We start from the raw sequence: 27,641 nt of genomic DNA on the forward strand, positions 1-27,641 counted from the left end.
GAGAGGGGAGGGGGTTTGACTGGGTGACATCCTGGGACATGGGCATCCCACTGCCAAATCATCAAATTGGGCCCAGTGGGGCAAGGTTTGGGTGTGATGACCGTGGGTCTTGGTGACCCTTGCCCACACCAGTCACGTGGCCTGGTCACTCACCCCTCAGGTCTTGGCGGATCTGCAGGGCCCTATGGTCTCCCAGCACCCCTGCTTCCTGTGGTCACTGCCGTCTCAGGTGATGGCCATTTGCACTGACATAAGACTGTGGGCTCTTGAGACCAGGGCTGTGGCCCATGAAAAATGCCCCCTGGGGACTTGGCAGGGCTGCCGCTACCCTTCAGTGCCAGGAAGGTCACATGCCCTGGCCTCGAGAGGGCTGGTGCTCTAGGGCAGGGTGGCTCCGGAAGGCCCCTCGGGGGCTTCCCTTCACACCTGGGCAGGTCTTACGCCTCTGCTCCCTGGTGCCCACCTGTACCTGGGCTGCTCCTGGCCACCACCCGGCCACCACTGGGTCATACTGGGCCTGTTTCCTGGATGATGCCCAGGGCAGCAACCTGGTCCAGCCCCCAGGGCCTTGGCCACGCAGATAGACCTGCTGCTGACACTCGCTGAAGGCTGAGGCTAGGGCAGTATGAGGAACTGTCCAGGTCATGTGGCCAGGCAGGGTCCTCAGGAGCTGAGAGGACGACCCACACTCTCCAGGTCCCAGGCTCAGGTATCCCTCCCTCCTGACTGAGGTGTCACTGGCTCCCTGGTCATCCAAAGGACACCCCCATTGGGTCCCCATAGGCAGGAACGCAGATAAGCAGCCCTGGGCCTGATCCTGCTGCAAACGTGTGTAGCCCCAGGGCTTTGGGCAGGCGGTTGGGGCTGGAATTCCGGCCTGGACCTGGGAGCCTGCAAGTCATTCCTGGAGTGCTGGGGGGACCTACGGGAAAATGCAGGCAGGGCTTTGCAGCCTCCAAGGACCCATGAGACCCTCCAGGCGCTCCTGACTCTCAGCAGGGCTGGGCCCAAAGGGCAGTACCGGCAGTTGCCAGCAGGGGACGACCTTCTGCACAGCCGGCTGGCCTGGCAGGATGGAGCCAAGCCCACCACCCAGGCAGGAGGCTGGGTGGCAGCTGGGTTGGGCCTCCTTTGAGCTAGGTGGGGCCCACAGGCACAGCAAGTCAAGGGGCCTAGAGGCCTGCCCGGCCTGCCAGGGGTGCAGGGGTGGGGCTCAGCTGGCCTCTGCCCGGGTCCCCACAGCTAGCGGTGCCCAGCCTGGCCGGGGTGCAGGGCGGGGCACAGCCACGGGCAGTTCTCGCTCAGCCTCTGGGAAGAAGTGGGATCTGCAGGCCAGGAGATGTAGCTGGTGCCGGTGGGCAGAGGAGGGCCTCAGGCCCGACCCTGGAGGACATTCCCCATTGGTCGCTGGAAAGGCCCCAGGGGTGCTGGGGCCCCTCACACTCCTGTGGCCTCACTGCCAGGTGTTTGGGCAGGCAGAGAGGGAGCTGCCTGGCGGCACGGCCCAGAACCAGGGCGCATAGTGGGCTCCACTGACCCTGCTGGGGCCACAGCACAGGGCCACACTCTGGGCAGTAGGACTTGGGGTCAAGGAGCTCACCAGGCCCATCAGCAGAGGCAAGAGATGTAATGTTAGCTGCCAGTCGGGGAGGTGGGAAGGGCGTGAGGGTGATGTGTGACCCCACTTCCGGGGGCTGAGCGTTGAGGCTGGTATGGCCCACGCCTCCTGGAAAGCAGGTCAGTCATGCACAGCGGGGCAGAGAAGGTTCTCGGCAACAGGCAGGGTTGAACGCAGGTGCGGGTAGGGGTAGTGATGGGGTATGGCTGGAGGACTCTCAGATTGAACTCTGTGCCTGTCTAGTGGTCCTCCCTGACCGGCCGGATCTTCATCTCAGAGAACTTGAGTGAATACTGCCAGCCGGTCCAGGACGACCACTCGACGCCATCGGCGTAGGAGGCGTGGGCGCCACGCAGGTACTGCCCGTTGAGGTTGGACGTGTGACAGTTGCGGTACCACCAGGCACCGCGGTAGAAGGCAGCACAGTTGTTCTCTGAATGGTCACTGTCATGGTCCTTAGTGGTGAACCTCATGCCGCTGTGCTTCAGGAGGGAGTCACCTGCGTAGACGTCAGCACAAAGGTATGCATGCGGGGCACAGGCACGGACGCAGGCTCGCTGGCCACGTGTGCTTGTGACACACCGCGACGTGAGTGTGCATGCCAGCCCTGCCACGTGTCTGCGTGGGGCCGCCAGGCGTCCCGGGCGGTCTGCACTCCTCCCAGCCCTGCCTCAGCCCTGAGGGCGTGCCAAGCCCCGGGAGCTCCTGACTCCTGGTCTGGGCTCCGCTGCCTGGTCTGCAAATGGGGCTTGGGGTGCAGACGAGTGGCCCGACCCCCACCCGGCGCGGAGGGCGTGGGGGCAGGACTCGCCTCCGCCCAGCCCCGCAGCCCAGAGCCTCACCTGCGGTGCCCGAGTAGTCGGCCACAGTGAGCGGGTACCCGTCCTCCTCGGGGTCCACCGAGAACAGGCCCACCCCGAAGCTCCCGTAGCGGGCGTAGGCCGTGCCGTTGTCGAAGTCCTCCAGGTCCACGTGCAGCTCGTAGGCCGCCTGCGTGGTCAGGGCGTGCAGCCTCCTGAGCCCTAGGTGAGGGGAGGACGTGGGAGAGGGAAGGGGCTCGCCAGGCGGTCCCCGAGGGAACCAAGCGCTGAGCGCTGGTGAGGGAAGGGCAGCGACCGCCCGCCGGGCGCGGCCAGCTCTGCGCGACTTCCTTCCTCCTGCTGGCCCCTCTGACAGGCGGGGCGGCTCCTTCTGATGTCAGGTCTTCTCGGTTCACTTGAAGTGGGCTCTGCTTCCCCGCCCAGGCGGACGGCTGGGAGGAAGGCGGACGGGTCTGCGGCACTGGCACCCCTCCCTCATACCCAGGCGGGACTGGAACCTGTCCGTCTGCCTGGGACACTTGTCCCCACTCCTCACCGGTTACCTTCTTTTCACTTCCAGGTCAGGAAGGCTGTCTTGACCTCCCGTCTGGGTTGGCACTCTCTTCTGCCAATCCAAGCGGCACCCCATCAGGGCCTATCCTTCTGGGTCCTAGCTGCGGGTTTCCTTGTGAGTCCTCAAGGCAGAAGCTCCTTGAGAGCAGTGTTGTCCTGGTCACTGCCGATCCCAGCATAAGAGGTGCTGGACAGACGCTGGCTGAGTGCATGGCAGGCAAGGGGGCGCCCTCTCCCAGGCTGGCTCTGCGCCCCCACGCCTGCCCCCCAGGTCCTCCTGGGGTCTCCTCCCTGACAGGGCTGGGGCTGGGCTTGGCTAACTCCTGATTGACAGGGCGTTAACCCCAATGCCTTTCTTGATGGCAGCAGCGAGTGACTTCTGCTCAGCCTCTCTCCTGCCCCCAGCCCGTGCACCCATGCGGCTGGGGGTGAGGCTGGCTCCCGAGGCCCTTCCCCATGCCACAGGGACAGAGGCTTCTGGTCCCACCTGCCAGGCCCAGGAGTGACGTGACCCAGCTCGCGTGCCGGGCACTCTCCTCGAGAAGGCTGCGCAGGCTTTGAGCGCAGGGTCCCGCCTGATCCTCCGGGGCTGGAGTCTTGGACCAGCTGCCCTCCCTCCCTGGAACCGGCCTCCTGTGGAGCAGTGCCCCGGGGGCCTCAGGTGACAACAGCCATGACTCAGGCTGGGCACTAGGGAGCCCCACTCAGATGAATGGTTCAGACAGCAGGAGGGCGGGCTGATCAACCTTGCAGCACCTCACCGGGTGCCTGGCCCCCACACAAGGTGTCCAGGTGGTGGCTGGGAATCTGCTGCACAGGTGAGGAGAATGAGGCTCAGAGAGGCCTAGTGATTGGCCCAGGCCACACAGCGACCGGGGCAGAGCTGGGATTTGAACCCAGGCAGAAGGGCCCAGACTCCTTGCTCTTTTGCAGACCTTACCCAGGACAGATCACATGATCCAGGAACAGGTAGGACCAGCTCAGGGGGTGCTGGGAGAGTCTTGCTCACCACTCCATGGTTGCTGTGCCTGAAGGCCCACCATTAGCCCACCATGGCTCTGGGCTGTGACGCCCCTCTGCGGACATGCCTTCCTGGCACCCACACAGGGCAGGGACGTGGGACCCCGGCTCCTCTCTGACCCAGCTCCTGCTCGGTGCCCTTCCTCTCAGCCTCTCTCCACCCTGCCACCAGATCCCAGAGCTGCTCCTCCCGAGACCTGGGCCCCTGGATGGGGAACGCAGCCCCAGGGTCCCCCACAGCTCAGGTCAAGCGGGCTTGGGAGAAGACAGGGAACCTCCTGCCCCCAGGGCTCACGTGGTCACCCAGGTGGATGCGAGATAGGAACCTAAAACAGAATTCCAAAAACCATCCCCTGAAAGTGCCAGAGAGGTTTATAAAACGGTGGGCGGGGAATCAGGGCCTCGCACCCAGAGATATGAAGAAAAAGACTGCCAGCACTGCCTACATCGAAACTCAACACTTCCAGGAAGCTAGAATGGCCAAAAGCAAAGAACTGCTGCACGATGGGCCACTGGCGGGGCACCCAGGGTGCGAACCGAACAAAGGGCCAACAACCTTAATATATGAAGAGCTCCCCTAACGCAATAGGAAGATCGCTCAAGGAGAAGGCGCCCAGCCAGCGAGCGAAGCGACCCGGGAGGCCGAGGGCTGGCTGGAGCTGACGTTCCGCCAGGCCGCAGCTCTGCAGAGCTGATCGAAGCCCCACTCTCGTGCTTCCTCTGCCTGTCCGTGGCTGCCGAAAGGTTTCAATTAAGATGCTGCTGAGCAGCCAGGGCATCAATGCACCTTCCAGGGGACGGGTGGCCCTGTAGGGATGGGCCCCTGCCTGGTCACCTTTTGCTTTGTGCACCCCTGGGTGGAGTGGGCTGAGGCTGGGCTTCCCTGACTGGGTCTCCCCACCCCACCCTGCTTTCCATTCGCTCAGTCCAGGGCGTGGTTCCAGCATGGCGGGGGGGCTCCCGCCCCAACTCGCGCTGACAGGTGGCCTCACCTCTCTGCGCCCCAACTCCCCTTCTGTGGAAGGAGAGGATGACCACGAGGTGTCCCTCCAGGTGGGCGGGGGTTTGGGGAGCTGCTGTCTGTAGGACGCTAGCTGGGCAGAGGAGGCAGGCAGCCAGGCGGGCCGTGTGCAGGGTGGGACCGCCCTCTCCGGGGTCTCTCTGACAGTCCTGGTGGGCTCACCTCTGCCCCCCGGCACCTCCTCCCCAGCCCCCAGCCCCCCAGGCATCTGCACCTGGAAGCCAAGGTGTGAGAGAACCAGCTTGGGGCTCGCGGCAACCAGAGGACGCTCCGGAGGCATCCGGTGACCATCTGGTTCCATGTACAAATGCCAGTGGGAGAGGCTATGGGGGCACAGGTCCTTGTTGGGGTGAAGAACCCCCTGGAATTGGTGGTGAGGCTGCAGAGCCCTGCAGAGGAGGCCACGGCCAGAGGCCCAAACCTCTCCCCAGAGCCGTGGCACGGGCTGTCTGCACCCAGGACCCCAGACCCATGATTTTTGAGAACATTATTTGTGAGCATGAAACTCGATAAGGTCTTCAAAAAGTTCAAAGTACCGAGGGAATTTAGAGGTAGGAATTGCGTTCAGTCAAGATGACAGCGTTGGCTAGAGTCTCCTGTGTCCTTACTCGTGCCAGGGATGACCTGTCAGCATGAGTGCCAACTGGCCGCTCTCGGGGCTCCCACACTTGGTGACCCCAGTACGGCCATCAGGCATTGCCGACCCCGAGGGCTGGCTGTGCCCAGCATCTAGGTCCTCCTGGTCCCCGAGATGGTGCCCTGGACCTGTCATGGCTCCACAACCCAGGACAGTGACCTGTTCCCCAATAGGCCAAGATTCGCTTGTTTCCTGCTGCTGGTCACTCCACCAGCAGGGCAGCGGGGAAGTGCATCCTTCCCTTTCTGATCCGTTTAGGAGCCTGGCCCCACTGACCACACTCCTCTGGCCCCTCTGTCTGGGGCCTCACTCACACCTGATGCCTCTTGCCCCTTTGTCAAGGCCACCTGTGAGTCAAGGCATGCCCAGGCCAGGGGCCCCCAGACCGCAACCCACTCTGGAAGGGCCGGGCCAGGGCAGCATCAGGGCCGCGCAGGGAGAAGGCCCACCAGGCTGGCGGGCGGGGTCTCTCACCTAACCAGTGCTCCCCTGTGAGCTTGCCGAAGCCCTCCCGGTACGCCTCCCAGCCCCGGAAGAAGTTCACGGAGCCGTCTTCCCGGCGCTGGAACACCTGCAAGGCAGCGGTGAGGATGGAGCGTTGGCACTGACCACCAGACCCTTAGCCCCGTGCCCACCCTGCCTGCAGACTCCCCACACCCTGCCCCTGGCTTGGAGGCCAGGGGGACTGGGACCCGGCTCAGGGCCTCAGGCAGGACTGACTGAATGGCCCAGGCACGGTGGGAATTGCTGTGGACTGGAGGGAACCACCTCCAGGCCCGCCTGCTGGCCGCTGCAGGAGGCTGGGCAAGGCGCTCTGTGCTCTGGGCCTCAGTTTCCCCACCGGCCAAGAAGAGGGGATGCAGCAAGGCCCTGATAGCTTTATTTATTCATTTATTTTTGGTGCTGGGGATTGAACCCAGGGGCACTGAACCACTGAGCCACATCCCCAGCCCTTTTTGTTTTTTATTTTGAGACAGGACCTCATGAAGTTGCTAAGACTGGCTTTGAACTCACGATCCTCCTGCTTCAGCCTCCCAAGCCAATGTGATGACTGGTGTGTGCCACCATACCCAGCCCTGATGTCTTTCCCCAGCTCAAAATGAACAGGAACAGAGAGAACAAAGGCCTGTTCTCAAGTTTTTAAACAGGGCCCCCCACCAGGATGGAGTTTGCCCTCCGCGGCCCCGCCTGCAGCTCCCCTTCCAAACACAAGAGCCTGGGCTGGGATCCGCCGGGGCTTGGGAACCCCGAGCCGGGGCCTCTAAGGGGAGGACAAGGAGGCCACAGCTGGGCTGGGGTGTGACTCGGGTACCAACTAGCCATTGAGCTGCCTCTGTTATTTCTTTTAATAACGTTCTTGATTTGGGAGCCTGGAATCCCACCGGTTAAATTGCTTTGAAATAAGGACCGTGCCGGCCCAGGCCAGGGCTGCCTCGCGTGTTTACAAGATCGCTGACAAGCCTGTTCCGGCCCCTCTGCCTTTCTGTTTAACAAGCCTTTTCCTGCTCATTGGCAGAGGCAGCCCCCTGCCGCCCACCTGCCTCCATCTGTGTCCGCCGCTGACGTGTCGGAGATCTGTCTGCGGTGCCGTGAGCTGCCTGCCAGTTTCATTACTAAGCGGCCCAATTTCAGTGGCTTGGAACTGCCCGAGCGCCTGGGTTGACCAGTGGCGGCTGCTAGGTGAGCACTGGCTGGATGTGCTGTGTCTGCGGGGATGCATCAGTCACGGGCATCTGGGTCGCTCTGATGTCACAGAGCTGGGCGAGAGGACACTCTTTTCTTGCTCCACTACCTCAAAACTGGCCCAGCCCTGAAATTTCAAAGTCCTCAGGAGGGACGGCTGGGGCGGAAGGAAATTCGATAAGGCTCAAAGAGATCTGAGGAGCGGAAGGAGGCCGTATTGATGGCTGCAGATTGGGACCCCAAGCACGTGCCCTCTGAAAGGCCTAATCCTGGCAGAAGCTCAGGCACTCCCCGGAGCAGGCGGGGAAGGCAGCAGGCAGGCTGAGCCTGTTTCTGCCGGAGGGCGAGCTGAAGGGGCCGTAGGGCTGGAAGCCCCCGGGAGGCCCTGCTGGCACTGGAGGTGACTGGGCCCCGAGTGTGCCCAGCACAGAAGGAGGCACGGGCCAGGCCGGGGAGCCCAGTAGCTGCAGATCTGGGTTCTGGGGCCCTGGCTCTGCTGATGGCTATGGCCGTCACTGCGTCTTCCCAGGTCTCAGCTTCCTCCTCCGTAAAATGCGACCACAACAGGACCCTCCTCCCAGGCAGGACGGTCCACTGCGCCCAGGCCTGGTCCAAGGCAGGTGCTAGGTCCGTGCTCAGGGGACGCCCCCCAGGCCAGGAGCAGCACAGGGCTTGGAGCAGGAAGGGAGCAGGTCTGCCCAGCGGGACGCAGCTTTGGGGGGGAGTCCAGAGTCCCAGTGTCCACTCCATCCCTGTCCCTGAGCCTCGGCCCCCACACATGGGAGTGAGTACCACCACGGCCACCCTTCTGGGCTGCTCCTGCCTTGGCTGCTGTGGATTAAAGTGGGGGCGCCGGGCTTCAGGCGGGGGCAGGGTGTGAACCCTGGAAGTCGGGAGTCCGAACCAAACAGGAGAGCCCGGGAGGGAGAAGGCGGGGTAAGGCCAGAGGGGAAACGGCCCTGGCCCCTTGTGGCCATGCATGGGCTGGGCTGCGGGCAGGGCCACTGCACTGGTGCCCAGCTGGGCCCTGCCTGCACGCTCAGGTTGGCTGGGACAAGAACAGGGACAAGCCCCAGGACACGCCCTCTCCAGGCCAAGCTTCCCGCAGAGCTGGGGCCCTGCCTGCCTGAGGCCCTGCCATCCCTGGACAACTCGCCCCCCACAGATTCCTGGAGCTCATGGCTCTGCCCGGCTCTGCCTCTGATGTGCAGAGGGCTCTGGTCCCCACGTGCAGCGGGAGGGATGGCAGACAGGGCAGTGCCGGCTGCTGGGGCCATCGTGGCCCCTGCTCCGTTGGCCCTTCTCCCCAGATCCCTACCCAAAGCCCGCTCCCTGTCACAGAAGACAGAAGCTGGGAGCCTCTGGGCCGGGTGCGGGACGCGCACAATCCCGCCTCCTGGGCGCCACCGACAGGGGCGAGCCTGGCCCCTGCCCTTTCCCCACCCTGCCGAGGACCCTGAGTGGAGAACAGCTCACATTTCTGTCAAAGTGGTCGGCTCAGCATCGACTTAGAAAGCATGGCACTGTCGGTGGGGCGGGCACTTAACCCTGAGTGGTGACCAACCGTGGCCCACTGCTGAGGGGCCCAGACGCATGGTGGCATGGTTTTGGAGAAGCGACCTTCTGACCCGGAGAAAGGCAACCTCCCTCTCACCCGCGCGGTCGCGGGAAGGACGCTTCCTGGAGCGGCATTAGCCCACGGGCGCATCTCGGTTCCCCTTGGGTTCTGGTCTCTGCCGCTCGACCTGGTTTTAAATAATATTGATGGCTACCCATTAAAGTCCACCCCAGGACCAGGGCCTGCAGTGTGAGAAGCTCTGCTGTAGGGCTGTTGGCCTCCGCCACAGCCGGGGGGCCTCATTCACTGACTCAAACGCCAAGTGACCGGGCGCCCTGGAGCCACCACAGTGCAAGGTGGCCCGACAAATTCCAAGGGCCACAGCGGCCTCAGGTCCCCAGGGCGCCCGGGGTCCCGGGCATGCAGGAATGTTCCGCCTGACTGAGGGCTTCGGCGACTGAGGCCAGGGCCTCCGACTCTGGAAACCAGGGGCTCTGTGCAGGAGGGGAGGCTTCAGAGACAGGGCCAGGATCTGCCCATACAGACACCCAGGGGAGGCAGGTCAAAGGCTGGAGCAGAAGCCTGTGCGGGATTCTTGGGGCAGCGGTGGGGGGAGAGCCAGCGCAGGGAAAGGAAGTGATTCTTGGTTAATCTGGAGACTACACAGTCACTGGTCTGCCTCCTGAGCGTCCCTCGGCTCCGGCGGGAAAGTGACTGATGCAGAAACACTCCTTGCCGCTCAGGCCTCTTGGGATGGAGCCATGAGTGGGAAGACAGACAGAGTGTGTTTTCTTGGTGCAGATTCTCAAAAGCCAGCCGCTCAACGCTCGGCACGTCTTGGAAGTGCCGCCAAGGGGCTCTGCCAAGGGAGCGCTCGGCCCACATGGTCCTGCAGATGGTGCTGTGCAGCTTCAAAGGAAGAAGCCACTGCACAGTCCCGTGCTTGTCAGCCAGGCCAAGGGACCAGAGACGCTCGAGCTTCCTCAGCCGCAGGCTCCCAGGTCCAGCCCCTGCAGGACACCTCGGCGCACAGACCCTGTGGAACCTGCTGCCCAGCACGGAGCTCTCGTCCTGGACACGTGATCTAGGCTCCGTGGTCACTCTAGCTCCAGGCCAGTGCCTCAGAGGAGGCCACGGCCTGCCCCACCGCAGCCCTGCAGGGAGGTGTTGTGCTCCTGATTGGAGACACCAGGCCCCAGGGCTGAGAAGGCCAGGGCAGAGGATACACAAAGGGGCAAAGGGGGCCCTGGCCCCAGGGCGTGGACTCTGAGCCTCTGGCCTGTGAGCCACCTCTCAGTACCAGGAAGCACCCTGCTGGCACCCAGGGGCCCGAGGCCCAGCCAGACTCTGGCCATGAGGCCAAGTCTTGGCTTCTCTCCTGCACAGCGAGGGCAGCTGCTGGACTCCACCTGCGCAGTCAAAGCCTGACTTGCCCAGAGAGCGCAGAGCTGAAGCACGCCGGCAGCCCCGGCCCGGCTCCCCACCAGCACCTCCCATCCCTGGGCCTCCGTTCCCCTGTACAGCCAGCATGGGGACGCCCCTCTCACAGGTTACGCTGGGGCCTGAAAGTCAGACCCAGTCAGCACACCAACAACTGCATGGGCCTGCCGAGAGCGCCCTGCTGGGGCAGTGTGGTCTGGGAGGGCTTCCATGGAGGGCAGCTCAGCTGGACCTTGCCAGGTGGCCAGAGGAACTGTGGCCCAGGGGCTGGGGGAGGGGGTCTAAGCCGCCCGAGACTGGGCAGGGGTGGTCTGTGCCTTGGAAGGGTCCCCAGGAGGCAGCGTCTGGGAGTTTTCCTAGACTGCAGCCAGGCTGCCATGGAGATGCGGGTTCTTGTCCTTAAGGGACAACGAGTTGGTCGTGAGTTAATGCAGCCGCCAGGGAGACTGCCCGCGTTCCTGGGCGGCACGGCTTTAGGGTCAGGTCCTGGAACCATCCCAAGCCTTGGTGTCCCCTCACAAGTCCCTCACCCCTGCAGGGTCGTGGAGAAAACGCAGCCAAGCAAATGTGCCGACAGGGTGCACAGTAGGTCTAGCCAGCGCACCGCCTCCCCTGCAGAGCCAGATGCCACACCCAGTAGGAAATGGGGCCCACTCCCTGTTTGGGACTGGAGGTGGCACCCCGGGCCTGGCACCCTGCCACCGTTCCCAGGCTTGGCAGCAGCGCCCACCAGCTCTGGAGAAACATGGCTCTGAGCTGCCACTTACCAAGCGCTGAGCCGCCTCGGGCACTGCACTGAGCACTTCACGGGCACCGCCGGTTCACTTAGAGTCTGAAAGACCCAGACTGCACTCGGAGCAGCCGAGGGACACAAGGGTGTGGGCACCGTCACCTTGTCACCTCTGTATTAGTAACACCCACGAGAGCCAAGGACGCCTCCCAGAGAGCATGTGGGCTGGGCAGCAGCAGGGACACGGTGGCCCACCGATGTCCTGGCGGGACCCTGGTCTTCTGGGGAGGAGGGCGCCATGGCTGCTGCCCGGACGGCGGAGCCCCATCCTGCCGGGTGCCCTCTGGGCTGGCCTCCCTGCGCAGGGTCCCGGGCTGGCTGGGGCCCTGGAAGCTTTCATCTCTCCTCAGTCGATCCTGCCGCCAGGCGCCTTTGAAGTCCTCCAGTGAGAGCGGATCCCCTCCCGCCCGCAGAGCGCAGGTGGCGGGAAGGCGGGAGGCGGGGGCCTCGCAGCAGAGCCAATTAGAGGCACATCTGAACCGGTGACCCATGATGGGACACGCCTGGCGGAGCGGGCTGCCGAGCGGGCGGGCATGAGCCATGCGGCTCCTGGCGTGTGGGGTGGGGGCCGAGCCCAGGACCCGAGCCTGCCTGAGTGCAGGGTCCAGCCGGTCCTGTGCTGTGGGAGGAGCTCGACTGGACCCACTAGGCGACCTTGGCCCTCGGTGATTATGCAAGGACAAGGGTTTGGCAGTTAGGCACTGCCCCGACAGCAGAGTCGAGAAGGGCCACAGTGCAGGGCGGAGGGCCAGGGCAGCAGGGGACCCTCCTCCGCCTCAGGTCCTCTGCCCTGGGCCCCGGGGGCAGCCGAGACTCCGACTACCCTGCACGGGCAGCAGTCTGGACGCCTATTTAGCCAGCGAGGAGAGGGGTTGGGGGGCTGGTCGCCTGCCCAGGACACGGGCTGGCACTCATCTGGAGGCTGCAAGGGGTGCAGTGACCACTAGAGGGCGCCCGCAGAGCTCAGGCCTGGCGGGGCAGGGATGGGGAGCCTGTGAGTGGGGGGCCGGCCCAGCGGACAGGCTGCGGGCAGCCAGAGGAGGCGCAGCCAGGGCCCACAGTCGGCCAGGGTGCCTTCCTTTTCTAGCCTTCTTCCGCCTGTTCTCCTGCAGGGTGAGCGTCCCGCTCAGGGGCGACCTTGGGGGCGCCTGGCAGCAAGGTCAGGGCCACGCCCTCCAGGTTGCTCCCCGCTGTGGAGTCCCAGGGCCCAGAAGCCGGCTCTGCCCTCGGGAGAGAAGCCCAGCTCTGACCTGCCTGCCCCTCACCTCCCACCCGGCCCCTCAGGGAGATGCCCCAGGCACAGAGTTGCCCTCGCCCAGAACAGGCCTGTGGTTGCCCTGCGCCAGCCTCGCCTGCCCCCAGTCCTGGCTCTCCAGCCTGGCTTTGGGGTGCTCCGCTTGGCCCTGTGGCCCTCAGCTCTGACAGGTCAGCTGCCCTGTCCAACGCCCCCCAGGCCAGGCTCCCTGCCCTTTCTTGTTCCCACTGGTCTCTGTGCCTGGCACGTTCTTGGTGCTCAGTGTTTGAACACAAGAATGAGTGAGGCCCACCAAGTGATAGTTACTGCCACCGTCATGCCCCGGTGAGCCCTCAGGCGGCCAGGCCTGCCGGGTGGCTCGCTCTCTCCGGCTGCCCTGCGGGCCTCCGGGGACCGAAGAATGCCAGGTGGGCAGCAGCATCTGAACTGGAACGTGCCCCTCAGGCCAAGCCCCGTCCCACCTCCTCCAGGCTGTGGTTGGGAAGTCCAGCCCAGGGCCTGGCACACAGCACCAGCAGCCCTGTCCTCCAGGGAGAAGTGTCCAGTGCTGGTACTGGAGGCCACGCAACCAGGACACGGCCTAATGAGGATGGATGGAGAAGGGTCTGCAGAGGCAGCGGCCTGAGCCCCAAAACAACAATGGAGCTTCTGAGAGAGTCCATGTGACAGGGAGGCGATCCTGACAGATGTCCAGAGGTACCTGGGCAAAGATTGCTCCTGACGGAGGCCCAAATGGATATGAACATCTCCTGGCCACGCAGGCACTTCTCAGCAGGCCCCCACCTCACTCGCAATGACCCGTCAGGCTGCTGCTGCTCCTGCTCTCACCTCTCAGGCCCCTGCAGCCCCGGCTGTAGAACTATGGGCCCAGAGCTGAACAACCTCCTCAAGTGCAAGCCACACAGCACCTCAGGCTGCCGTCAAGCCTGTCCTAACCCTTAACTCTGATTTCTGGGCCCAGCCCCTGCTTCTCTCTGTTCTGCCTGCCAAGGGGTTCCCAGAGGCAAATGCCATAACTCAGACTCCTGGCACTTACGAAAACAAAAGAGCTTTTAACCCCCAGACATGGATCTAGGACCTTTAAAAGCTCTCTGCTGGAGCTTGAAGACGGGCCGGAGATGTGTCTGTCTGCCGGGCCTGTGGGGGAGTCTCTGCTCTCATGCTGCTCCTAATGGCAGGCTCTGCCCTGGCTGCTCACCACGCATCTCCCCACGCCGCGCCTCTGCTGACCCCTTTCAAAACTGACCCGCGCTGGCCTCCCCTCCCATCCTGCTAACGCTCCCCCGACAGGCTTCCCTCTCTGCTCTGCTTCTGGGTCGCTTGTTTTATGTGATGTTAAACTCTTCCCTGGACATTTGTCAGCCTGGACATCAATACACCAAAAATAGTCAGCGCCAGGCTCCTCGGGAGGGATGGAGGTGCTCTGCCCCAAGTCCAAGTCCAAGTCCAAGTCCAAGGTCGGAGACCAGGACAGCGTCTTCCTGGGCTCCCTGGAAGCAGCTGAGCTCCCGCTGCCTCCAGTTTCAGGTCCCCATTCCTACCCCCTGGACTGCCGCAGACACCCTCCTGCTGGGGAGTGAGGGGGAGATGGCCAGTGCCTGGCCCCAGGTAAGGCGCATGGTCATGGTAGGGACTGAGCGGCTTCCAGGCCCTGTGCAAAGTGCTCCGAGTATGCCTGGCCACTGCAGGAAGTGTGCGTGGACCTGTGTCTTTGGAATCTCCTTCCTCAGCCTTTGAGGTCTGGCCAGGGCCAGCGCAATTCCCACCGGAGCTAAAGGGAGGGTATAGGCCCCTTAGGGCTGTGCAGACTTCAAATCGCTGGCTGGGCAGCCAAGAAGCAGGGACAGAATGGCCTCAGGACACCAGGTTCACATGCTGACTCACCGTCCAGCCGCCGCCATCCGTGCGCATGTCACAGTAGACTTGGAAGCCAGCAGGGTAGTGGGTGGGGAAGACGGAGTAAACGCCATCATCCTGCTGTCCACTCAGGAGGATGTCCAGGCAGTCTCGGGGCCGGGAGCCTGCAGTGCAGAAGGCCCATCAGGGTGGCCATGGCCCAGGCCCATGTCCCGCCACCTCCTCCTGCCGAGACAGTCCCTGGCTCTCTCTGTCTCTCTGTGGACTCGTCTGCCCACCCCACAGTGCCATGTGCAATCAAAAGCAGGGCCTCAGGGTCGGAACTGGGCTCCGACACCCTCTGGCCCTCACTTTTCTCTTCTGGAAAATAGGCTGGGAGCTCCGGTGAGGTGCTCTGAGCCGTTCGGCCACAGAAGTCCTCAGTCCCCAGGGGAGGTTCCCTTATCCACCAGAGCTGAGGGGTGGGTGGCAGAGGGTGGGGCACAGCAGGGCCCCAGCTCTCCCTGCTCCCCAGGCTGGCCACCCAAGTCACCTGGAAGGTAACCCCACCCACTCACCGTTGGCACAGCCTCGGGGCCGGGCTCCTCTGGAAGGCGCCCTCTGAAGGTCAGCCTTGACTCGGGGCCGACTCAGCCCCCGGTCCCTCTGCAGGGCGTCCAGGACGTCGCTGACGGAGTTCACCAGGTGAGCCAGGTGGCCTTGGCTCTCGGAGAGAAGCTGCAGAGCACAGGGGCTCTTTGGAGGGTGCAGGGGCCCTGCTGGATCACGGGCACAGAGCACACCATCTGCCAGGAAGGGCCTCCCCCAAGGCGGAAGAGGGCTCCTGGCCAGTGCAGCCCTGGCCTGCTCTGACCCGGGTCCTTGTCCAAGGCGTCTGAAGGGTCAGCTGAGCTCTGATGGATGCTGCTGGTCTGGGACCCCAGGACCTGAGGGCAGGGGCTCAGGTGGGAGGAGACAGGGTGCCCAGCAGGTTCCTGCTGCCCTGACTCTGTTCTTTGGCCATTTCTGTGCTTTTGGCCAGGTGAGGGTGGGCTGGGCTCAGCCTGCTCATCCACTGACCAGTTCCACAGCTACGGCAAGTGTCCTGCAGAGGCTTCTTCTGTGAGAAAGGGGCCGACATCACCTCCCTGCCACACTGCCCTGGAGACTGATGGCCACCGCAAACACCACATGGGTCCAGGGGTGCTCAGTCCAGAGGCCTCCGAGGCACCTCCAGGCCGGAAGACACCCACCTGCCATCGCTTCTGGCCCCAAGCAAGGCTGCTTCTGGCCCCAAGCAAGGCTGCTTCTGGCCCCAAGCAAGGCTGCAAGGCTGGGCGATGATCTGCCCTTAACAGAGGTACTGAGGGTAACAGAGGTGGCAGGGGCCTGGAGGCAGGCTGGGCGAGGCCCAGGCCCCAGGACACCTGCTCCACAGCCCGTCCCCCATGCGAACACTGCTCTGGTCTCCCATGGGCTGGTGTCCAGGGCTCCCTGGGCTCCCACAGTGCTGCAAAGAGCTGGCACTTGAGGTCATCAGCTCGTTGCTACTGAAGGGGAGACCGAGGCCTGGGAGCAGCAGTCCCTGAGTGGACAGGCATGAGGGCCAGGCCTCAGGTCACCTCCCCAGGACTGTGTTACTGCAGCAAGCCCAGGGTGGGGTAGGGACCCAGGCCCTGGTGTTAGCCGTTGGGTCCCTGGCTGTGTGACCCTGGAAGAGTGACCGGTCTCTCCTGTCTGTCCATGGGGACGAAGACACAGGTCTTTCTGGGGTGGGGCTCCTGAGCACTTCACCTGGGTCTTTTCTGCCTCCTGCCCCTCCCCACATGGCTGCCAGGGGCAGGAGCTCAGCCCGCACGCGGCTCCCTGGGGGCCTCTGGGGTCTCCCCAGCCGGTTCCCAGAGGCTGTGGGACCACATGGAGCGGGAGACAAGGACCCCGCAGCGAGCAGGCAGTGTGGAGCCGGCGGGCCTCGCACACCGAACCTGTCACTCGCCAGATAATAGCCCGTCGGAGGAAGGAAATAAAAATACGTGGAGCAGCGTTTACAAAATAGGAGGCAGGCCCGCAAAGCTGTCCGTTCCCCTGTCACTTTCCCCTCCGCCGAGCAGGTGATGCAGTGTGGGCCCGGCCTGGGGGAGAGCAGCCGCAGCCAGGCGGCTGGACAGCGGACAGCGGGCTGCGGACGGCCGTCCTCCCAGGGGTGGAGCAGCCTCGGCCGGAAACCAGGCGCAGCCCCTCCCTCTTGCTAAGGGCAGCGGAGCCTCGTCTACACTGGCAGGCGATTAGAGCGAAATCACTCACATCAACATGGCCTGCCGGGGAGGCTGGGAACCACAGCCCCTGGCTGTCCCTCCACCTCGGGGCCTGGCACAGGGTGGGTGCTGCCATTATTGCCAAAGGGACTTTCAAATGGCGGCTCCTGCAGGTTTGGATTTCAGTTCAGATGGGGCAGACAGTGGGCACCTCCTGTGCCAGGTCCGGCTGAGCCACCTCCCAGGAGGGGTTTTAGCACCCCCTTGGGCATGGACTGTGTTATCCCCATTTTACAGGTGAGAAGACCCAGGCTAGAGAGGGGATGTGACTGCCCAAGGACCCAGCTGGCCAGGATGGAGCCCAGCTCTGCCACGTTGGACCCTGCGGGCAGAAGCACTCAGCTCAGCCCAGGCCGGAGAACCGCCCCAGAGGCTTGCTCCTCGCGATCCCCACCCCCACTAGGTGGGGGACCAGAGGTGGGCCAGGGTCTGGAACTGCCTGACCCCCCTCTGCCAATGCCCAATTGGCAGGGCTTTGAGAACTCAGGGCTGGGAGCTGGCTGGGGGGCTGGCAAGTGGGGAGGGGGGGTTCTCTGGAGCCACAGCTGGCTGCCTCTGGATGAGACGGATGCAGGGTCTCTGGAATCCTCTGGAGTAGTGGGAGGTGCACCCACTCAAGCCCGCCTTGAGGGCAACCATGCCGGTGGGCTGTGTCAGGGAAGGGTCCCAGGAGAGCTGTCCCTGGAGCGGGAGGGGGTTCTCTCCAGCTCTAAAGGTGCAGTGACAGGCCAGGCCTGAGCCGACAGGCTGAGCCCAGGGGAGGGCCAGGCGGGCCCAGGTCACGCAGAGTCTGGAGCTCTCCCGCCCTGCCAGGGACGCCTTGGGTGGGGGAGGGCGGCAGGAAGGCCAGCTAAGCTTCCCCACCCTGCCCCATCTGTCACCCAGACAGGGCGATGAGGACTGTAATTTCTCCAGCTGCAGCCTTCGGAGGAGGGAAGAGCCATTGCTCATGAGTTTCTGAGTGACCTAGCACTTGGTTATACCAGGTGTCTGGAAGGGAGGTGCATGGAAGGGGCTGGGGCCCTGGTGGGGGCCAGGGCTTGGTCCCAGCCCCTTAGGATCTGAGTCACAGGGGTGACGCAGCACAGGGCTGGAGGCTGGGCTGGTAGCAGGTGGCTGGACTCCAGGCCCGACCTGGCCTCAGTAACAGGATGCCACCGCCCCTCACTCCCTGCCTCCCACACTCTGGGCCTCGATTTTCTGTTCTAGAAAGTTGTAGAGGCAGCTAGACAGTCCTAAGTCCCTGATCCCAGAAAGGGCACCTTCTTGCCAGTGCCTTGGGGCTGTCACCATGGCAATGCTGGTGATCCTTCATCCAGACCCGCCTGGTACCTGCAGGAACCTGGATCGGGGCGGGAAGGGTTGGGGGGTGGGGACAGGCTATGGGCTCTGCACCCCTGGAAGGTGGTGGGCAGCACAGGGGAGGGGGAGCTCTGGGGACAGGGTGCAGCTCTCTCTCTCTCTCTCTCTCTCTCTCTCTCTCTCTCTCTCTCTCTCTCGGCCTCCCTCTGCACTAACCCACCACACGACCTGAGCACCTCACATCCCTCTTTAAGCCTTAATTTGTCACGATGGGACCACACCCAGCCTCTTGGAGGGCCTGTGGCTGTCCCAGGATCACAGGGAGATGGGGTTGGCTCCTGGTTGCCAGGAGCTAGGGGCTGTGGGTTCTGGAGACTCCGCCTCTGGCCCCATGCTCTGCAGAGATGGCAACACACCGGCCCTGGTGGGGGCTTAGGTGAATCCTGAGTGCCAGTAGGTGGCAGCTGAAGGGGGTAGCCCCACGCTTCTGCAGACCCCAGGCCTTACCTGGATGAGGCGGCCCTGCTCGCTCTGCAGGGCGCTGAGCCCCTGGCCCAGCGTGCTGTGGCCCTTATGCAGCCCCACACACTCGGCCTGCAGCTCCGAGGCCCTGGCCAGCAGCTGGGGCAGCTGGTCGGCCAGCGTCTCCAGCAGCTCCTGCTCCTGGGTGTCTGCCAGCTGTGGCTGGGCCTGGTGCTCAGTCAGTGCCCGCAGCGCCGAGGCCTGGGCAGCCTCCAGGCGGGCGAAGCCATCTGTGAGGTCGGGGCAACGCGGGTCGATGCGGATGCTGAGGCGGGAGCCGTCGGCCCTCTCCACGGTGACCAGGGCGCTGTTGGCCCCTGCTGGCCCCGTGCTGACGATGGGCGGGGGTGCAGTGCTGGGCGCGTGCACGCGGTTCAGGAACAGCACCACGCTGGTGACAGCCACAGCCAGCAGCACCGCCAGCGACAGCAGCGCGGTGCAGAGCACGCAGCCACAGCTGGGCCGCTGCAGGCCAGCCCAGGACGCACGGACAGACAGACAGACAGGAGAGAGGAGGCACGCATCAGAGGCAGACCTGGGCCTCCAGCTCTGCCCACTTGGGGTGCTGCAGAGGGTACAGGAGCCAGGGGCCCGGAGATGCAGAAATGAGGCTGGCAGAGAGGGAGGCGGGGGCTGCAGGACACCTGTCACAGTGCAGGTACCGCGGCCCCTTGGACCCTCACAGAGCCCTGCCAGGTCCAGTGGGGGTAGGCAGAGACTCCCACTCTGCAGCCACACAGGCCTGGGCTCAGGTCCCTGTGCTGTTGTTTCCACATTGTGACCTCTGCAGAGGGACCTCAGCTCTCTGAGCCTCAGTTTCCTCATCTGTGAAGTGGGGCAGTAGTGGCAGTCATTTCTCTATATGTAGGCGCCTGCTGCACTGACACAGGGAGAGAGAGTTTAATGGTGACCTTGATCATGCTAAAATGGTCATGCTGTCACCGGGGAACAAATGTCCTGGGATAGTAGCTGCCAGTCACCAAAGGTCTCTTCCAGCTGGAGCACGTCCTATGGGTCCCTTGTCTGTTCTGCTCTAGCTGGTCTCCACCTCCTGGGCACAGAGTGGCTGCCTAACACCTCCTCTCCCTCTCCTCTCTGCTGGTCCTCTTCACAGAGCAGGCCCCTGGCAGGACAAAGTCCAAACAGCTGGGCAGAGCAGCCCCAAGGCCACTGGAGAAGGGGACCCTGCCTTAATGATGGAGGTCTGACTTCCAGAACAGGGGAAGAATGAAGGCAGGGCAGGCATGACAACAGGGTGGAAGTCAGGGGCCATCTGGGTGGGCCTAATAGCCAAAGAAGCCAGAGCCAAAGTGCAGCTTGCGATTGAAGGCCGTGCTGTGGCTCAGCAGCGAGTGCTCGTGGGGGCCGGATTCACCAGGTGGTCCCTGGCAGCCATTGAACACAAGGAAACGGAGGCCCAGAGAGGGCGAGGGGCTTGCTCAGAGTCACAGCAAATTAGGAACAGAGCTCCAATTGGATCCCAAGCCTCCTGCTTTCCCCCAGGGCTAGGGACCTCCTGCTGCTGAATCTCCTCAACCTCATGACACGCATTTCCAACTCTGGGAATCCGAGATGCTTCTTTACATGAGTTAGTATACAAAAGCCCTGGAGCATGCCTGGCACCTTGTGCTTCTGCAGGAAATATTAGCAGCTTTTATTATCTAGTGATCAGCGTGCACCAGCACCTGGAGGTGGTTTTATTTCTGCCTGCTGTGGATGCCTGGGAGGTGCCTTCTCTCTCTCTTTTTTTAACATTGTAGCGTCTCCAGCGTTGGGGGCTGTCTTACAGCTGTGATTGACAGCGCGCTGGCTACCTTGGTTAGACAGCGAGTCTTACCACTGGAAAGTGCAGGGAGCAGACAGCTGCCTTCCCCCAAATGCACACGCTGATAACGAGTGACTCCCGAATCTCCCGTTGGTGCCAGGAGAGGACAGGGTCAGGCAAGGTGAGCTGGACCAGGGGCCCTGAGGAAGGGATCCGTTTTGTTGTCAAGATGAGGGACAGAGCCCCTCGACTGTGCGTGGGACTCAGCGCTCCACACCTGTCCAGGTTCCTCTGGGGACACACCCATTCTGGGTCCCACACGTCCCGGCAATTACTCCAGCCCGACTTCAACACTGGCGGCCTTCCGCCAGCGCGCAAGGCTGCTCCCCCTGCTGGGGTGCATCTGCTTGCCCTGCTCCCTTTCCCAGGCCCACCTTGTCTCCCTCCTTCAGGCCTCAGTGGGGTCACCTCCTCCAGGAAGCCTTCCTGGAGGTTTCCTCCCCTCCCTGAGCTTGGGGGGGCTCCTCCCATGCTTCCCACAATGGTGCTTGTTGAGACAGAAGGTTACTAGATCACCCATTCAACATTCTCTGGGTCCCCCCATGAGCCAGGCCCTGGGCCGGTCCCTGAGGATACGTCGGTGGGGAGGTCAGACTCCAGCTAGGGGAGCTCACGTCCCACGGACTGTGATTCTCAGCCTCTCAGGGGCCACTGATCCACTGGGAAACTGATGAACGCCCCTCAGGGGACGACAGGGTGGCGCTCATTTTGCCAATGGGAAACTGAGGCTCAGAGAGCAAAGATGCAAGCCCAAAGTCACACGGGAAAGCAGAAGAGGCAGCATCTGCAGCCAGGCTGGGCACTCCGAGGCCGGAGGGGCAGGTGCACCAGGACGGCCCCCCAGCACCCTCCCATGTCTGTCCTCCGCCTATGCAGGTTCACCTGGGGCTCAGGAGACAAAGCCCTGCGTCAGCAGGTGAGTCCCTGCCTCTCCAGCTCCAGTGCCCATCGGGAGACACCTTGCCCCAAGCGAATCCGAGCCGCATCCTTGGACTGTGCAGCATTCAGGTCCCCAGATACCAAGCGGGAGCGGCTCTGCAGAGCGACCAGCCACCTCCCCACGGGGTCTCCAGGACCCCAGCCCCACCAGGCACCCTCCCCCCTCCCCACCCTCCCTGGGAAGACAGAGGGCACCAAGGAGGGCAGGGACTTGCAGAGACTTGGGGACCCTGGAGGCAGGGACATCGCAGCCAGGAGATGAAGCAGGGCACGCGGCAGAGGAGAATTAGTCTTCGGAGATCAACCTTAGAGATGAAGTGCTGTTCGCTTTTATAGCTGTAGTTTACGTGCCTCGAAAAGAAATCTGCCCAAGATAATAGGAGGAGCTGGCAAGGGGCCTTGGGCCGCAGCTTATTAATCAGCCTTTGGCCACCACAGACCCGGGGGCGCCACTGGACGGCGGGAGGGGAGAGGCACGCAGGCCCCACCTCCCCAGACCTGGGCATCCTGAGGCTGCCAGGAGCCCAAGAGGGGAGGCCAGGTTCAAAGTCCACTTCTGCCACTAACGGCCTGTGAGAGCCACCCCTGGGGCACACGGTTTGGTCCTTGCATGACCCTCAGTGCCAGCCCTCAGTGCCAGCTAAGGCTGCCTGGAAAACCTTAGCCCACAGAGGACAACATGGACTTGTGCCAGGAGAGAGGCAGAAAGACCCCAGAGGTGCCTAGTCACAGGTGACACCTGCCCAGGCCACCCGCTCAGCGTCACCAGCCCCCAGGGGTCTGGGGAAGGATACGAGGGCTGAGGAGGAAGGGATCCCGCCCACTTGCTGCCCTTCCGCCTTGATTCTGAGGAAGCTGGGTGGCCCGGTCCCACGGGGGGCTGAACCCATCTCCTCGGATGGAAGTCACCAGAAAGTCTGCCTGCAGCGGGCAGGCGAGGTCAGAGCCAGCCGCGAGCCATGCTGCCCCTCTCTCTCCCGGGAGCCCCGGCCAAGGCAGGAAGTGGTTCGGCCTGGGAAGGACACGGAGGGGCTTTGGACGGGGAAAATCAAGGGAGGGGCCCTGGGCGCTCGGGGCCGAGGGAGCCTTGTGGGCTCGCAGACGGGGGGCTTATGAATCAGTGGGGAGGCAGGGCACAGCCCCCGCCCCAGCCGCAGCCCCTGGAGGGTCTTCCTCCATCTCCCCAGCCCACATCTCAACCAGGAGCCCCTGGCCCTGGCAGAGGCCCTGGGGGTAAGGGCTGGTGTTTCTGTCCCAATTCTGGGGTCCCGAAGATGTAGGTAGAGATGGGCTTCCTCGTGATCTGAGCAGGTGCCCGTGTCCTGCCAGAGCCTCCTCAATGGAGCCCTTGCTGAGGGGCATCTGGAGCCTTGGCCATTGGGAGGGCCCCAGGGGCAGGGGCTGAAGGCGTCCAAGAAGTCACCGGAAGCTGCAGGTCTCACCCCTCCTGGAGGCTCTGAGCTCCCCAGATTTCTGGTTCCCCAGGGAGGGCTCGGCTCTGCTCTGCTGGGGTCTGTCCCCCGATGCTTCCTATGGTCTTGTCTGCTCCTCCCACTACGCACAGCTCCTGGCCTCCCGGATGGCCTGCAGGCCTCGAGCCCACTGAGGCCCACACCAGGGTCTCTCCACCCCAGACGTGAGTTCTCTGGAGTTTCCCAGCAGGAGGACGCACCATCCCACAGCCGTCCTCCAAAGCTGGCACCTCCCTCACGCACATCCAGTCAGTCACCTAGCTGTCCCCTGCCTCCGTGCCCCCTTGCCCATTGCCCTACCCCCAGCCCCTGCCCTGGCCAAGGCCCCATCACAGAGATCACAGTGACCATCTCCCTGCTGGCTCCCCACCAACCCTAACACAAGGGCCTCCCCAAAGCAAGCAGTCTGCAACACTGTCCCCTTATGCCAGTCCCCTTATGCCAGGGTGCTGTCCCACTGAGGCCACCACAAGGTACCAAGGCCTCAGGAGCAGGTCCCACGGGTCCCTTCCACCCAGGGTCCCTGAGGCTCGGCTGGCGCCAGCCCTGAGTGCACACGCTTGGTACTCCAGGCACCCGACCCCTCCCCACCACAGCCTCTGCCTGCCCAGGGCCACCCGCCTGCCACCAGGCTTCACAGGGAACTCCAGCAGCCTCCTCTTCCCTGCATGCTCCCTCTCCCCTCCCCAGGCCCCAGGGAACAGGAGGCCAGCGGTCACCCTGAGTCGTGCCTCTGTGGTATGACAAGGCCCGACTTGTGGGTTTGTTCTGGGAGACTCTAAGCTTCCTGAGGCACAGCCTCCTTGCACAGCTCTCCATAAACCACCGAGTGAATTAAATGCAGTAGGAGTTAAGGTTAGACATCAGGAATAACTTCCTGATGAGAATTTGTTTTTCTTTCTGGAATGCTTTTTCAAGTTCTGGAAACATCAAGAGACACTGTCTGGGATAGGTTGGAGGTCAGCCTCGCTGTGGGGAGGCTTGGGGACTGCTAGGAAACCTGACCCCACCTCCCTGGAGAGGAGACGTTTCTGGCGACTTCCCGCCCTGCACGCCAGGGCTGGAAGGACCATGTCTATTTCTAGATCCTTTCATCTGAGTAACTCCGAACTCCTGGCAAACATCACTTGGCTGCGTCCTTCTGCTCCGGGGTGTGGAAGCCCCTTCCTTCTGCAGGGGAGAGGATAGTACTGGAGTCGAGGTCAGTGACTTTTCCCAGATGAGGCCCAAAGGAGAAGATGAGGCCAGACAGGATAGAGTGGGCCCGAGGCGGTCCCCAGGATGCAGGGGTGCCAGGCACGCCCGAGAGCCCCCGCCGGACAGGAGCCCTGTCCTTGGGAAGCCTGTCTCAACTCGGGCTGACCCAGGAAAGGACAGCACCTCCCTTTCCTTGTTCTCCCAGAGGCCCTCATCTGCCGCCACGGAGGACACAGGTTCAGGCCCTGGCTCCAGTGCCTAGCCTCGGTTTCCTCATCTGTCCAAAGGATGGTAATCCTCCCTGCCACCAATCTTCCAGAGTGGTTGTGACTAAAAAGTGAGAGATTTGGGGATGAGCCCAACTGGGAATCCGGCTGTGGTGCTGGCATATTCTAGAAGAAGGGCCCTGTGACAGAAGGCCGTATGGTGGGAGCTAGGGCGCAGATCTCTGGTGGGCAGAGAAGAGATCAGAGTCCTGGGAAAGGGGAGCAGGTGTTTTAAGAACCAGCCTCTTCATGGGTGCACAGTGCTTTACAGTTTGCAAAACTCGCCAGTATTTTACTTGATCCTGAAGTGAGGAGAAAACAGGTTTTGCTGCTCCCATTTTACTGATGGTACAGCCCGGGCCCAGAGAGGAGGTATAACTTACCAAGAGTCACACAGCATGTCAGTGGCTAAGACAAAAGTGGAAGCAAGCGAAGGGGAGGCTGCCCAGGGGAGAGCGGGCCTCAAGGGAACCGGTCAGGAGTGGCTCTTGCTTGACAGTGGGCACAAGAAAGGCCTGGGCTCTGTCTGAAGCTTCAGATAAGCGTGGAGCTGGCACACAGCACAGCCTGCCACTCGCTGGCTGGCCATGTGGGAAGTAGAGGGGTGTCTGAAATGGGCCCAGGCCCCGAGCCCCAGCCGCACGCAGGGCAGACAGGCAGGCTCTGGCCGGTGCAGCTGGGCCCCTGGAGGCTGGGCCTGGCCCAGGACACCTAGAAACCACCTCTTGAACTGATCCCCAAAAGCCACCTCCCCTGGAGACAGCACAGGCTCATCCCCAGGGCACCTCTGGCTGGAGCTCCGAGCAGCTCAACTCAGTAAATAGCTCTCAGTTCTGGACCTGAACCGCCTAGAAGGAACGGGGCCTGGGCCTGGAAAGGGACACAGAGGTGGGGACCCAGGAGTCTGCCACAACCTGGGCACCGAGCGGAGGCACAGGCTGACTCTGCTGCGACCGACAGGTACAGCCACTGGGCATCTGGGAAGGCTTCCCGGGAGGTGGCCTCATTTGAGCTGGGCTTTGAAGACCAGGTAGGGTGTCCTGAGTGAAGCGGGGTGTGTGTGCGTGTTGGGGAGCCACTGGAGCCAGAGGAGAGCAGAGACCTGGAAGAGAGGTGGGGCCCAGAGTTGGTGAAGGAGCAGCCTCCCACACCTGAGGGGCTCACAGAGAGAGCCTGGGCCAGGATGCGGAAGGCCCTCGCGGACTAGTTTAGAAAGGAAGACCGCCCTTGCTAGCGGGGAGGGCAGGACTCAGCAGGAAGGGGCTTGTTCCCTGGGATGGCTGAGGGAGGGCTAGGCAGACCCCAGCCCCCATAGAAGGCGGCCGGAAGCCTGGCACTAAGCATGGATTTGGGTCTTGCTCTCCTGCTTACATGCTGCGGGACCCCTCTGGTCCCATCTGTTTACCGGGATGCACACCACTGACCAGCCCCTAGACGGCGGTGGCTTCGGTAAAGGGGTAGTGCAGAAAGGGAAGGGGCTCTGCCAACTGTAGCAGGCTGGGCCCTCCTGCGATGCCAGGGTCCCTCCAGAAAGTACGCATAGGCTGCAGCTCCAGAGAGGAGGGGGCCACCAAGGCCCGCCCCTGCCACCCCCCTCCAGTGGCTGCAAATTCACTGTTCCTTCCCCAGTGACATCTGTCTGGAAGAAATTTAAAATTTAAAACCAGCAGCCCCATTATCTCCTCTCCTTGGTGAGCAGCCGCTCCTCCCGCCTGCCTATCCCAGTCCCTTGGTAGCCTGGCCTGGGGCAGCCCCTGGGCAGCCCCTCTGCCTCAGCTTCCAGGCGGCACCCCTCGATGGCCAGTCCTGCTCTGCCCTCACCTCTTCCAGCGCACAGGGTCTGCAGGTGGACACTGTCCAAGCCCCCAGTGGAGTAGAGGCAGCAAGAAGGGAGGGGCCAACCAGCCCTGAAGCACACAGACTAGGGTTCAAATCCCTGCAGAGCTGCGTGGCCTCAGGCTGGCGCTGGTCCTCTCTGAGCCTTGCTTTCCTTGTCTTAAAGTCAGAGAATCACAATGTCAAGCCTTCTTACAGGAGATGAACGTGTATTAATTCCCTGCTGTATGCAGGGTCCTGCCTGACCATATGGGAAAGATTAAAAATCCAGTCCTGGTCCTGAAGCTCAGGTTGATGTACCAGGTGCCTGGCACAGGGTGGCATCCAGAGAGGGGACTTTGTAAGTGCTTGAAGATGCCCAGATAGAGGTAAGCAAATAGACTGAGCAAAGGGAGTCATTTGTCGGAGGTCAACAGCAAACTAAAGGGCTGATCACAGCTAACTATATGTCCTCTACTCCCTCTGCACACGCGAGCACCCACAATCTGCTGAGGTCTGGGGGGCACCTTCCACAGCCGGCGAAGCTCCTCCAGTGGCGCCGCCCCCACCTGAGCCCCGAGTCCGGGATCCTCTGGAGAGGAGAGGAGGGCACCCGCCCCCGGCCTCCTGAGCCAGGCAGGAGCTCCCCAAACTCCAGCCCCGCAGTAGATGCCCGCCCGGCCAGCCCAAGCGGACACCGCCTCACCAGCCGCGAGCCCCGGATCCCTGCGCCGGTGAGTACCTGCGGCTTGTCGCGCGGCCGTTCCTCAAGTTGGGAAGCGCCGCCCATGGTCTTCCACCGGTCGTTGACCATCTTCCGGCAGGACTGGCGGGGGCGCCGGCCAAGGCGCGCCGCTGCGGAGCGCAAAGGCAGCGAGGTGGGCGCAGGCTCGGGCGCGGGGCGCGCTCCGTCCGCCGGGTCCCCGCCTCGGTTCGCGGCGCCGGGGCGACCCGGCAACGGGAGGCTGTGTGCAGGAGTGTGTGCGACCCGGTGTGCGCGCGGGTGTGTGCGGAGCGGGAGCGCGAGAGCCGCCCGCCGCCAGCCCGCCTGCCGCTCGCGCTGCGCGCCGTCCCCGCTCCCCGCTCCCGCGCCTCCCTGCGCGCTCCTCTCCAGCTCCCTCCTCCCGCCCCCTTCTCAATCTCCGCGTCTTTTTTGTCTCGGACTCTCTTGCCTTTTATTGCTCCCCTCGGCCTCCCCGCGACACACTCGCGCGCACGCACGCACACACACTCGCCCGCGCACACACACCGCGGACTTGGACTGTCAACTCCACCTCCAAAACGGCCGGGACAAAGGAGGCAGAACTGGCCTCCAGGCCCTCGGGCCGGCCGGCCGGGCAGCGAACGAGCGCGGGCTGCGGGTTGACGGCGCCTCGGCACAAACTTCCTCCCGGGCGGGATTCACACCAACTCACTGTGCGCCGGGTGCGGCGCCAAGCGAGCCTCGTGGACGCCCCCGCTGGGCCGTCGAGTGTCTCCCGGGAGCGGTGCCACGCTCAGCGGGGCTCGGGACCCCGGGCTCGCTCCTAAACCGTAGGAGTCAGGGGCTGGGGACTGGCGAGAGTGCGCCCCCTGCGGGCCCAAGGGGTCGGGGTCCTGGGGCCAGTGCGCCCGGCAGGGGAGTCTCCAGCCGCCTGGGGCCTCCCCGTTCCAACCCCGACGCTCCAGCCGGTTTTGGGGAACGCCTCGGCCTGCGTCCCCAGACCCGTGTCCAGGCTCTCGTGGGCCCACAGTGTACTGACCCCCCGCCCAGGCGG

The 27,641-nt window shown here is 63.4% G+C and overlaps 1 protein-coding gene across 1 annotated transcript; it reads right to left on the bottom strand.

Annotated features, from left to right (window-relative positions):
• On the bottom strand, nucleotides 1–27,390 carry FIBCD1 (fibrinogen C domain containing 1). Its single transcript, XM_079112288.1, has 8 exons — nucleotides 27,300–27,390; nucleotides 26,627–26,739; nucleotides 18,356–18,835; nucleotides 14,810–14,969; nucleotides 14,280–14,416; nucleotides 6,144–6,240; nucleotides 2,461–2,640; nucleotides 1–2,117 (listed from the first exon to the last, which is right to left on the bottom strand). Exons 2-8 carry the CDS (start codon nucleotides 26,696–26,698, stop codon nucleotides 1,858–1,860), a joined length of 1,386 nt encoding a protein of 461 aa, XP_078968414.1. The 5' UTR covers nucleotides 26,699–26,739; nucleotides 27,300–27,390; the 3' UTR covers nucleotides 1–1,857.
• Nucleotides 27,391–27,641: the final 251 nt, after the last annotated feature.

The sequence above is a fragment of the Sciurus vulgaris genome, assembly GCF_902686455.1.
Source record: "Sciurus vulgaris genome assembly, chromosome: 15".
NCBI lineage: Eukaryota > Metazoa > Chordata > Mammalia > Rodentia > Sciuridae > Sciurus > Sciurus vulgaris.

Excerpts from the sequence above, each read along its gene's own strand:
- FIBCD1 (XM_079112288.1), bottom strand. The coding sequence starts at position 26,698 with ATGGTCAACGACCGGTGGAAGACCATGGGCGGCGCTTCCCAACTTGAG. Across the intron at positions 18,836-26,626 it reads GGCCGCGCGACAAGCCGCAG|CGGCCCAGCTGTGGCTGCGT; the intron begins GTACTCACCGGC and ends GCTGGCCTGCAG. Across the intron at positions 14,970-18,355 it reads AGCAGGGCCGCCTCATCCAG|CTTCTCTCCGAGAGCCAAGG; the intron begins GTAAGGCCTGGG and ends TGTGCTCTGCAG.